The following is a 12,422-nucleotide window of genomic DNA, read 5'->3' on the forward strand; positions in this document are numbered from 1 at the left end:
TGGAGTGGAGTGAGGAGTGGAATGTGGAGTGGAATATGGAGCGGAGTGTGGAGTGGAGTGTGGAGCGGAGTGTGGAGCGGAGTAGGGAGCGGAGTAGGGAGTGGAGTGAGGAGTGGAATGTGGAGTGGAATGTGGAACGGAATGTGGAGCGGAGTGTGGAGCGGAGTGAGGAGTGGAATGTGGAGTGGAGTGTGGAGCGGAATGAGGAGCGGAGTGTGGAGCGGAGTAAGGAGTGGAATGTGGAGCGGAGTGTGGAGTGGAGTGTGGAGCGGAATGAGGAGCGGAGTGTGGAGCGGAGTGAGGAGTGGGGAATGTGGAGCGGAGTGAGGAGTGGAATGTGGAGCGGAGTAGGGAGTGGAGTGTGGAGCGGAGTGAGGAGTGGAATGTGGAGTGGAGTAGGGAGTGGAGTGTGGAGCGGAGTGAGGAGTGGAATGTGGAGCGGAGTGAGGAGCGGAATGTGGAGCGGAGTGTGGAGCGGAATGTGGAGCGGAGTGAGGAGTGGAATGTGGAGCGGAGTAGGGAGTGGAGTGTGGAGCGGAGTGAGGAGTGGAATGTGGAGCGGAGTAGGGAGTGGAGTGTGGAGCGGAGTGAGGAGCGGAGTGTGGAGCGGAGTGAGGAGTGGAATGTGGAGCGGAGTGAGGAGTGGAATGTGGAGCGGAGTGAGGAGTGGAATGTGGAGCGAAGTGAGGAGTGGAACGTGGAGTGGGAGTGAGGAGTGGAATGTGGAGCGGAGTGAGGAGTGGAATGTGGAGCGAAGTGAGGAGTGGAATGTGGAGTGGGAGTGAGGAGTGGAATGTGGAGCGGAGTGAGGAGTGGAGCGTGGAGCGGAGTAGGGAGTGGAGCGTGGAGCGGAGTAGGGAGTGGAGCGTGGAGCGGAGTAGGGAGTGGAGCGTGGAGCGGAGTAGGGAGTGGAGCGTGGAGCGGAGTAGGGAGTGGAATGTGGAGCGAAGTGAGGAGTGGAGCGTGGAGCGGAGTGAGGAGTGGAATGTGGAGCGGAGTGAGGAGTGGAGCGTGGAGCGGAGTGAGGAGTGGAGCGTGGAGCGGAGTGAGGAGTGGAGCCCAATTTGACTTCTCGCTGCTCAAATTTCACTCGGGTAACGCTCGACTGTTAAAGCAGCAATGTTCCAACATCTAGTGGAAAGCATTCCCAGAAGAGTGGAGGCTGTTATAGCAGCAATGTTCCAACATCTAGTGGAAAGCATTCCCAGAAGAGTGGAGGCTGTTATAGCAGCAATGTTCCAACATCTAGTGGAAAGCCTTCCCAGAAGAGTGGAGGCTGTTATAGCAGCAATGTTCCAACATCTAGTGGAAAGCCTTCCCAGAAGAGTGGAGGCTGTTATAGCAGCAATGTTCCAACATCTAGTGGAAAGCCTTCCCAGAAGAGTGGAGGCTGTTATAGCAGCAATGTTCCAACATCTAGTGGAAAGCCTTCCCAGAAGAGTGGAGGCTGTTATAGCAGCAATGTTCCAACATCTAGTGGAAAGCCTTCCCAGAAGAGTGGAGGCTGTTATAGCAGCAATGTTCCAACATCTAGTGGAAAGCCTTCCCAGAAGAGTGGAGGCTGTTATAGCAGCAATGTTCCAACATCTAGTGGAAAGCCTTCCCAGAAGAGTGGAGGCTGTTATAGCAGCAATGTTCCAACATCTAGTGGAAAGCCTTCCCAGAAGAGTGGAGGCTGTTATAGCAGCAATGTTCCAACATCTAGTGGAAAGCCTTCCCAGAAGAGTGGAGGCTGTTATAGCAGCAATGTTCCAACATCTAGTGGAAAGCCTTCCCAGAAGAGTGGAGGCTGTTATAGCAGCAATGTTCCAACATCTAGTGGAAAGCCTTCCCAGAAGAGTGGAGGCTGTTATAGCAGCAATGTTCCAACATCTAGTGGAAAGCCTTCCCAGAAGAGTGGAGGCTGTTATAGCAGCAATGTTCCAACATCTAGTGGAAAGCCTTCCCAGAAGAGTGGAGGCTGTTATAGCAGCAATGTTCCAACATCTAGTGGAAAGCCTTCCCAGAAGAGTGGAGGCTGTTATAGCAGCAATGTTCCAACATCTAGTGGAAAGCCTTCCCAGAAGAGTGGAGGCTGTTATAGCAGCAATGTTCCAACATCTAGTGGAAAGCCTTCCCAGAAGAGTGGAGGCTGTTATAGCAGCAATGTTCCAACATCTAGTGGAAAGCCTTCCCAGAAGAGTGGAGGCTGTTATAGCAGCAATGTTCCAACATCTAGTGGAAAGCCTTCCCAGAAGAGTGGAGGCTGTTATAGCAGCAATGTTCCAACATCTAGTGGAAAGCCTTCCCAGAAGAGTGGAGGCTGTTATAGCAGCAATGTTCCAACATCTAGTGGAAAGCCTTCCCAGAAGAGTGGAGGCTGTTATAGCAGCAATGTTCCAACATCTAGTGGAAAGCCTTCCCAGAAGAGTGGAGGCTGTTATAGCAGCAATGTTCCAACATCTAGTGGAAAGCCTTCCCAGAAGAGTGGAGGCTGTTATAGCAGCAATGTTCCAACATCTAGTGGAAAGCCTTCCCAGAAGAGTGGAGGCTGTTATAGCAGCAATGTTCCAACATCTAGTGGAAAGCCTTCCCAGAAGAGTGGAGGCTGTTATAGCAGCAATGTTCCAACATCTAGTGGAAAGCCTTCCCAGAAGAGTGGGGGCTGTTATAGCAGCAATGTTCCAACATCTAGTGGAAAGCCTTCCCAGAAGAGTGGAGGCTGTTATAGCAGCAATGTTCCAACATCTAGTGGAAAGCCTTCCCAGAAGAGTGGGGGCTGTTATAGCAGCAATGTTCCAACATCTAGTGGAAAGCCTTCCCAGAAGAGTGGAGGCTGTTATAGCAGCAATGTTCCAACATCTAGTGGAAAGCCTTCCCAGAAGAGTGGAGGCTGTTATAGCAGTAATGTTCCAACATCTAGTGGAAAGCCTTCCCAGAAGAGTGGAGGCTGTAATAGCAGCAAAGGGGGGACCAACTCCATATTGATGCCCATGATTTTTAGAATGAGATGTTTGGACAAGCAGGTGTCCACATAATTTTGGTCATGTAGTGTAGGCTACAGTTCAGGCCACATGACCTCCATGACATCATTAAATATCGTCATAATTCAAAAAGCTTTAGGATTATCTGGCTTATCAATTCATCAGGATCGAAGATAATTATATCCAGTAAGTCATTAAATTGTAGTCATACACTGGCTAAATTCCCAATCTGGCCCTCAAACCATCATGGTCACTGTTTACAATTGGCTCATTCATCCCCCTCCTCTCCCCTGTAACTATTCCCCAGGTCGTTGCTGCAAATGAGAACATGTTCTCAGTCAACTTACCTGGTAAAATAACGGATAAATAAAAAATTAAAAAATACACAAGCCTGTGTAGAGCCAGATAAACACCAAATACCATGATCCTCTACTGTCCATCTGTCCGTCCGTCTGTAGTGTAAACCAGCGTTATATTAAAACGATCAGATCTCTTTGATCCCTGTAAGGTGACAGCTATTCCGTCGTTACGTAAAACTAAAATCAGTCAATCCTGCTCACATTTGTACTGTTAGCTGGACAGCTGAAACACAACAAGGGCAGGTGATAGAGCCAGGAATCTATTTCATCATCGCCCAAATGGTGAAGGTTAGGATTGGGTTGCGGATCAAGGGTCACAGAGTTAAATAGACCAACACACCAACCCGTAGAGAATACATTGTCTCTCTCTATGGGCTGGGTAATCTCTCATCTGACCCTAGTTAAAGTCCAACTGGTCCTCTAGCAAGCCTGATGATAATGAAGTATTGACGTCAGGCAACACAATGTCGAGGATGTGTGTCTCCTGTCCACCTGTGACAGTCACACGATGGTGGTCTGATCTCCAAGTCACCCCTCGGTGTCAGGGAACATAAGGCCAGAGTCAGGGGTCAGGGTTGAGAGGTGTGGCATAGGTTAGGAGTCCCCAAGGGAGGTTCAGGCTGCCTCTCAGCAGTGGTTTTTGGTTCCTTTTATACTGTGAGTGTGAGCCCCATAAGACGACAGCTATTAGGGTGTTTGAGATCCAATAAGGAAAGCAAAGCAGTTTCTACCTAGGATCCAGCACTAACCCACTACCTAGGATCCAGCACTAACCCACTACCTAGGATCCAGCACTAACCCACTACCTAGGTTCCAGTACTAACCCACTACCTAGGATCCAGCACTAACCCACTACCTAGGATCCAGTACTAACCCACTACCTAGGATCCAGCACTAACCCACTACCTAGGTTCCAGTACTAACCCACTACCTAGGATCCAGCACTAACCCACTACCTAGGTTCCAGTACTAACCCACTACCTAGGATCCAGCACTAACCCACTACCTAGGATCCAGCACTAACCCACTACCTAGGCTCTAGCACTAACCCACTACCTAGGATCCAGCACTAACCCACTACCTAGGATCCAGCACTAACCCACTACCTAGGATCCAGCACTAACCCACTACCTAGGTTCCAGTACTAACCCACTACCTAGGATCCAGCACTAACCCACTACCTAGGATCCAGCACTAACCCACTACCTAGGATCCAGCACTAACCCACTACCTAGGATCCAGCACTAACCCACTACCTAGGATCCAGCACTAACCCACTACCTAGGCTCCAGCACTAACCCACTACCTAGGATCCAGCACTAACCCACTACCTAGGATCCAGCACTAACCCACTACCTAGGATCCAGCACTAACCCACTACCTAGGATCCAGCACTAACCCACTACCTAGGATCCAGCACTAACCCACTACCTAGGATCCAGCACTAACCCACTACCTAGGATCCAGCACTAACCCACTACCTAGGATCCAGCACTAACCCACTACCTAGGATCCAGCACTAACCCACACCTAGGATCCAGCACTAGGATCCCACTACCTAGGATCCAGCACTAACCCACTACCTAGGATCCAGCACTAACCCACTACCTAGGATCCAGCACTAACCCACTACCTAGGATCCAGCACTAACCCACTACCTAGGATCCAGCACTAACCCACTACCTAGGATCCAGCACTAACCCACTACCTAGGATCCAGCACTAACCCACTACCTAGGTTCCAGCACTAACCCACTACCTAGGTTCCAGCACTAACCCACTACCTAGGATCCAGCACTAACCCACTACCTAGGATCCAGCACTAACCCACTACCTAGGATCCAGCACTAACCCACTACCTAGGTTCCAGCACTAACCCACTACCTAGGTTCCAGCACTAACCCACTACCTAGGTTCCAGCACTAACCCACTACCTAGGTTCCAGCACTAACCCACTACCTAGGATCCAGCACTAACCCACTACCTAGGATCCAGCACTAACCCACTACCGTGAAAGACGAAGAGAAGACGAAGAGAAGGAGGTCTCAGTTAAAGAGGAAGACTCGTTCAGAGTCAAAGAGGACGGCGACGTTTCAGTGAAAGAAAAAGAGGAGGGGGAAGTGACTGTCACATCGAAAAATGAAGAAGAGGAGGAAACTGGATGTCTGGGCCCGGTTTCCCAAACGCATCTTAAGGCGTCCGATTGTTCTAACGATGAACCGGCCCTGATTAACACTAGAGAGAGACCTGACTATCGTGGATCCTCTGGGGGGCCTCAACAACCTCATGATGGTGACAGGGCAGAGAAGAATCTCTCCACATCAAAACACATCAAGAAATACCAGCAGAGACCCACAGGGAAGAAATCTCATTGCTGCTCTGACTGTGGGAAAGGTTGCAAATCTTCATCAAAACTTAAAATACACCAGAGAACACACACAGGAGAGAAGCCTTATAGCTGTGATCAATGTGGGAGGAGTGTTAGTACATCTAGTGGTCTGACAGTACACCAGAGAACACACACAGGAGAGAAACCTTATAGCTGTGGTCAATGTAGGAGGAGTTTTAGTACATCTAGCGGTCTGACATTACACAAGAGAAAACACACAGGGGAGAAACCTTATAGCTGTGGTCAATGTAGGAGGAGTTTTAGTACATCTAGCGGTCTGATATTACACAAGAGAAAACACACAGGGGAGAAACCTTATAGCTGTGATCAGTGTGGGAGGAGTTTTTTTCAAGCTAGCCATCTGACTCAGCACCAGAGAAAACACACAGGAGAGAAACCTTATAGCTGTGATCAATGTGGGAGGAGTTTTGTTCAAGCTAGCCATCTGACTCAGCACCAGAGAACACACACAGGGGAGAAGCCTTTTATCTGTGATCAATGTGGGAGGAGTTTTACTACATCTAGCGTTCTGACAGTACACCAGAGAACACACACAGGGGAGAAGCCTTATATCTGTGATCAATGTGGGAGGAGTTTTACTACATCTAGCGTTCTGACAGTACACCAGAGAACACACACAGGAGAGAAGCCTTATAGCTGTGATCAATGTGGGATGAGTTTTACTCGATCAAGCAATCGGATTCGACACCAGAGAACACACACAGGAGAGAAGCCTTATAGCTGTGATCAATGTGAGAAGAGTTTTCCTACATCTAACCAGCTGACTTCACACCAGAGAACACACACAGGAGAGAAGCCTTATAGCTGTGATCAATGTGAGAAGAGATACTCTGATAAAAGATGTCTGATCAAACATCAGAAAATACATACATGAAGAAGTTGTTTCATGATATCATTGTAGTAGGAGTATTTTAATGATGTCACAATGTAGAATGTTTTAACATTGTAGTAGGAGTATTTTAATGATGTCACAATGTAGAATGTGTCCTTCTGTAGCTCAGTTGGTAGAGCATGGCGCTTGTAACGCCAGGGTAGTGGGTTCGATCCCCGGGACCACCCATACGTAGAATGTATGCACGCATGACTGTAAGTCGCTTTGGATAAAAGCGTCTGCTAAATGGCATATATTTACTACCTAGGATCCAGCACTAACCCACTACCTAGGATCCAGCACTAAGTATGTACCATCGAAAGGAAATGAGCCTCCCGACTTCACTCTCACCACACTAAAAGGAAATGAGCCTTCCAACTTCACTCTCACCACACTAAAAGGAAATGAGCCTCCCGACTTCACTCTCACCACACTAAAAGGAAATGAGCCTTCCAACTTCACTCTCACCACACTAAAAGGAAATGAGCCTTCCAACTTCACTCTCACCACACTAAAAGGAAATGAGCCTTCCAACTTCACTCTCACCACACTAAAAGGAAATGAGCCTTCCAACTTCACTCTCACCACACTAAAAGGAAATGAGCCTTCCAACTTCACTCTCACCACACTAAAAGGAAATGAGCCTTCCAACTTCACTCTCACCACACTAAAAGGAAATGAGCCTTCCAACTTCACTCTCACCACACTAAAAGGAAATGAGCCTTCCAACTTCACTCTCACCACACTAAAAGGAAATGAGCCTTCCAACTTCACTCTCACCACACTAAAAGGAAATGAGCCTTCCAACTTCACTCTCACCACACTAAAAGGAAATGAGCCTTCCAACTTCACTCTCACCACACTAAAAGGAAATGAGCCTTCCAACTTCACTCTCACCACACTAAAAGGAAAACTTCCAACTTCTCTCACCACACTAAAAGGAAATGAGCCTTCCAACTTCACTCTCACCACACTAAAAGGAAATGAGCCTTCCAACTTCACTCTCACCACACTAAAAGGAAATGAGCCTTCCAACTTCACTCTCACCACACTAAAAGGAAATGAGCCTTCCAACTTCACTCTCACCACACTAAAAGGAAATGAGCCTTCCAACCTCATTCCAAACAGCCACTTTCCCTTAACCTCACCGTCCTCACAGGCATTCTGAGCTCTAAATGGAAATGTTATTCTAAACACAATTGGCATAACTATAATTTGTTAAAACAGGGAGAGGGATTCAAATAAAACAGGATTTATATATATATATATATTTTTAAATGAGGATTTCGTCGTTTACCTTCTTCATAGCTTGACATGATGAATAAGCTGAATAAGTCTGTTTTCAGCGAAATGCAAAATGATTGATTAGTCTTAAAAATAAAAGTAGCCAATCGGGACCAAAGAAAGTGAGGCCAGGAAAACGATGCCAGGAAAACGAGGCCAGGAAAACGAGGCCAGGAAAACGATGCCAGGAAAACGAGGTTATTTTCCATAACCAAACATGTTGTATTTTCAGCTGTTTGACGCTGGTGTACAAAAACAAAAGTTAAAGACGCAAAAAAAACGAAACGTAAGAACAGGAAGCATAGAAATAGAGCACATAGAACAGATCTGCCGATTCTTAGAATGATCTGCCGATTCTTAGAATGATAGAATGATCTGCCGATTCTTAGAATGATAGAATAATATTGCCACTTAATCATATGGTTGCAATGAAAGTACACTCCACCCAAACTGGGATAGTCTGTACGCACATTGACGTTACTATGGATACCATATACCAACAAGCAATGTGATGTCACCTCCACATTGACCGCCATCCCCACTTCTCTCTTCAGACATGTTAGCCAAGTCCTTACCCCTTTCCAAATCATGCCCTTCTCCTCATTCAATCAATCTCCCCTCCCTCATATCTCCCTCTCTTCCTTACCTCCCTCCCTTCTCTCTCTCCCCTCCCTCCTATCTCCCCCTCCTCTTTACCTCCCTCCCTTCTCTCTTTCCCCTCCCTCCTACCTCCCTCTCTTCCTTACCTCCCTCCCTTCTATCTCCCTCTTTTCCTTACCTCCCTCCCTTCTCTCTCTACCCTCCCTCCTATCTCCCCCTCCTCCTTACCTCCCTCCCTTCTATCTCCCTCTTTTCCTTACCTCCCTCCCTTCTCTCTCTACCCTCCCTCCTATCTCCCCCTCCTCCTTACCTCCCTCCCTCCCTTCTATCTCACTCTTTTCCTTACCTCCCTCCCTTCTCTCTCTACCCTCCCTCCTATCTCCCCCTCCTCCTTACCTCCCTCCCTCCCTTCTATCTCACTCTTTTCCTTACCTCCCTCCCTTCTCTCTCTACCCTCCCTCCTATCTCCCCCTCCTCCTTACCTCCCTCCCTCCCTCCCTTCTATCTCCCTCTTTTCCTTACCTCCCTCCCTTCTCTCTCCCCTCCCTCCTATCTCCCCCTCCTCCTTACCTCCCTCCCTCCCTTCTATCTCCCTCTTTTCCTTACCTCCCTCCCTTCTCTCTCCCCTCCCTCCTATCGCCCTCTCCTCCTTACCTCCCTCCCTTCTCTCTTTCCCCTCCCTCTCTTCCTTACCTCCCTCCCTTCTACCTCCCTCTCTTCCTTACCTCCCTCCCTTCTATCTCCCTCTCCTCCTTACCTCCCTCCCTTCTCTCTCTACCCTCCCTCCTTTGTCCCCTCTCCTATCCAGGTGGTGTAATCCAATCCCTGTGGACCAGAGCCTGGTCCTGACCCAATTACAACGCTGTTACGCCCAGCCAGGGGCAGATAATTAACCTATTAGCTTAGACCTGCTGCCTGATTACAAATCCTTGCCTGATTTAATTAATAATATAGGCCTACTGTATATTCCCCTTTCACTAGGGTATGAGCAAGAGAGAGGGAGAAAATAGAGAGGGATAAAAGAGAAGAGAAAGAAAGAGAGGGAAAGAGAAGAGAGAGAAGAGAGAGAAAGAAAGAGAGGGAAAGAGAAGAGAGAAAGAAAGAGAAGAGAGAGAAAGAGAAGAGAGAAAGAAAAAGAGGGAAAGAGAGGAAAGAGAAGAGAGAAAGAAAGAGAGGGAAAAGAAAGAGAGAAAGAAAGAGAAAGAGAGAAAGAGAAGAGAGAGAAAGAAAGAGAGGGAAAGAGAAGGAAGAGAAGAGAGAGAAAGAAAGAGATGGAAAGAGAAGGAAAGAGAAGAGAGGGGAAGAAAGAGAGGGAAAGACAAGAGAGAGAAAGAAAGAGAGGGAAAGAGAGAGAAAGAGAAGAGAGGGAAGAGAAAGAGAGGGAAGAGAAGAGAGGGAAAGAGAAGAGAGGGAAAGAGAAGAGAGAAAGAAAGAGAAGAGAGAGAAAGAGAAGAGAGAAAGAAAAAGAGGGAAAGAGAGGAAAGAGAAGAGAGAAAGAAAGAGAGGGAAAGAGAAGAGAGAAAGAAAGAGAAGAGAGAGAAAGAGAAGAGAGAGAAAGAAAGAGAGGGAAAGAGAAGGAAAGAGAAGAGAGAGAAAGAAAGAGAGGGAAAGAGAAGGAAAGAGAAGAGAGGGGAAGAAAGAGAGGGAAAGACAAGAGAGAGAAAGAAAGAGAGGGAAAGAGGAGAGAAAGAGAAGAGGCGGGAAGAGAAGAGAGGGGAAGAGAAGAGAGGGAAAGAGAAGAGAGGGAAAGAGAAGAGGGAAAGAGAAGAGAGGGAAAGAGAAGAGAGGGGAAGAGAAGAGAGAGAAAGAGAAGAGAGAGAAAGAAAGAGAGGGAAAGAGAAGAGAGAAAGAAAGAGAAGAGAGAGAAAGAGAGAAAGAAAAAGAGGGAAAGAGAGGAAAGAGAAGAGAAAGAGAGGGAAAGAGAAGAGAGAAAGAAAGAGAAGAGAGAGAAAGAGAAGAGAGAGAAAGAAAGAGAGGGAAAGAGAAGGAAAGAGAGAGAAAGAAAGAGAGGGAAAGAGAAGGAAAGAGAAGAGAGGGGAAGAAAGAGAGGGAAAGACAAGAGAGAGAAAGAAAGAGAGGGAAAGAGGAGAGAAAGAGAAGAGATGGGAAGAGAAGAGAGGGGAAGACAAGAGAGGGAAAGAGAAGAGAGGGAAAGAGAAGAGAGAAAGAAAGAGAAGAGAGAGAAAGAAAGAGAGGGAAAGAGAAGGAAAGAGAAGAGAGAGAAAGAAAGAGAGGGAAAGAGAAGGAAAGAGAAGAGAGGGGAAGAAAGAGAGGGAAAGAGGAGAGAAAGAGAAGAGACGGGAAGAGAAGAGAGGGGAAGACAAGAGAGGGAAAGAGAAGAGAGGGAAAGAGAAGAGAGAAAGAAAGAGAAGAGAGAGAAAGAAAGAGAGGGAAAGAGAAGGAAAGAGAAGAGAGAGAAAGAAAGAGAGGAAAGAGAAGGAAAGAGAAGAGAGGGAAGAAAGAAAGAGGGAAAGACAAGAGAGAGAAAGAAAGAGAGGGAAAGAGGAGAGAAAGAGAAGAGACGGGAAGAGAAGAGAGGGGAAGAGAAGAGAGGGAAAGAGAAGAGAGGGAAAGAGAAGAGAGAGAAAGAAAGAGAGGGAAAGAGAAGGAAAGAGAAGAGAGGGGAAGAAAGAGAGGGAAAGAGAAGAGAGAGAAAGAAAGAGAGGGAAAGAGGAGAGAAAGAGAAGAGACGGGAAGAGAAGAGAGGGGAAGACAAGAGAGGGAAAGAGAAGAGAGGGAAAGAGAAGAGAGAAAGAAAGAGAAGAGAGAGAAAGAAAGAGAGGGAAAGAGAAGAGAGAGAAGAGAGGGGAAGAAAGAGAGGGAAAGAGAAGGAAAGAGAAGAGAGAGAAAGAAAGAGAGGGAAAGAGAAGGAAAGAGAAGAGAGGGGAAGAAAGAGAGGGAAAGACAAGAGAGAGAAAGAAAGAGAGGGAAAGAGGAGAGAAAGAGAAGAGACGGGAAGAGAAGAGAGGGGAAGAGAAGAGAGGGAAAGAGAAGAGAGGGAAAGAGAAGAGAGAAAGAAAGAGAAGAGAGAGAAAGAGAAGAGAGAAAGAAAAAGAGGGAAAGAGAGGAAAGAGAAGAGAGAAAGAAAGAGAGGGAAAGAGAAGAGAGAAAGAAAGAGAAGAGAGAGAAAGAACGAGAGGGAAAGAGAAGGAAAGAGAAGAGAGAGAAAGAAAGAGAGGGAAAGAGAAGGAAAGAGAAGAGAGGGGAAGAAAGAGAGGGAAAGACAAGAGAGAGAAAGAAAGAGAGGGAAAGAGGAGAGAAAGAGAAGAGGCGGGAAGAGAAGAGAGGGGAAGAGAAGAGAGGGAAAGAGAAGAGAGGGAAAGAGAAGAGGGAAAGAGAAGAGAGGGAAAGAGAAGAGAGGGAAAGAGAAGGAAAGAGAAGAGAGGGGAAGAAAGAGAGGGAAAGAGAAGAGAGAAAGAAAGAGAAGAGAGAGAAAGAGAGAAAGAAAAAGAGGGAAAGAGAGGAAAGAGAAGAGAAAGAGAGGGAAAGAGAAGAGAGAAAGAAAGAGAAGAGAGAGAAAGAGAAGAGAGAGAAAGAAAGAGAGGGAAAGAGAAGGAAAGAGAGAGAAAGAAAGAGAGGGAAAGAGAAGGAAAGAGAAGAGAGGGGAAGAAAGAGAGGGAAAGACAAGAGAGAGAAAGAAAGAGAGGGAAAGAGGAGAGAAAGAGAAGAGACGGGAAGAGAAGAGAGGGGAAGACAAGAGAGGGAAAGAGAAGAGAGGGAAAGAGAAGAGAGAAAGAAAGAGAAGAGAGAGAAAGAAAGAGAGGGAAAGAGAAGGAAAGAGAAGAGAGAGAAAGAAAGAGAGGGAAAGAGAAGGAAAGAGAAGAGGGGAAGAAAGAGAGGGAAAGAGAGAGAAAGAGAAGAGACGGGAAGAGAAGAGAGAGGGAAGACAAGAGAGGGAAAGAGAAGAGAGGGAAAGAGAAGAGAGAGAAAGAAAGA

The 12,422-nt window shown here is 47.1% G+C and overlaps 1 protein-coding gene across 1 annotated transcript; it reads left to right on the forward strand.

Moving 5' to 3' along the window:
• Window positions 1–768: 768 nt before the first annotated feature.
• LOC123991491 (zinc finger protein 660-like) lies at window positions 769–6,619 on the forward strand. Its single transcript, XM_046293107.1, has 2 exons — window positions 769–1,045; window positions 5,317–6,619. The coding sequence occupies exons 1-2, from the start codon at window positions 769–771 to the stop codon at window positions 6,603–6,605; spliced, it is 1,566 nt and encodes a 521-aa protein (XP_046149063.1). The 3' UTR covers window positions 6,606–6,619.
• The last annotated feature ends 5,803 nt before the right edge of the window (window positions 6,620–12,422 follow it).

This window comes from Oncorhynchus gorbuscha, linkage group LG12 (assembly GCF_021184085.1).
Source record: "Oncorhynchus gorbuscha isolate QuinsamMale2020 ecotype Even-year linkage group LG12, OgorEven_v1.0, whole genome shotgun sequence".
NCBI classification, from domain to species: domain Eukaryota; kingdom Metazoa; phylum Chordata; class Actinopteri; order Salmoniformes; family Salmonidae; genus Oncorhynchus; species Oncorhynchus gorbuscha.

What these genes read in the sequence shown, in the direction of transcription:
- LOC123991491 (XM_046293107.1), top strand. Translation starts at nt 769, where the DNA reads ATGTGGAGTGGGAGTGAGGAGTGGAATGTGGAGCGGAGTGAGGAGTGG. An exon ending in GGAGTGGAGCGTGGAGCGGA is followed by an intron (nt 1,046 to 5,316) that starts GTGAGGAGTGGA and finishes CCTAGGATCCAG; the next exon opens with CACTAACCCACTACCGTGAA.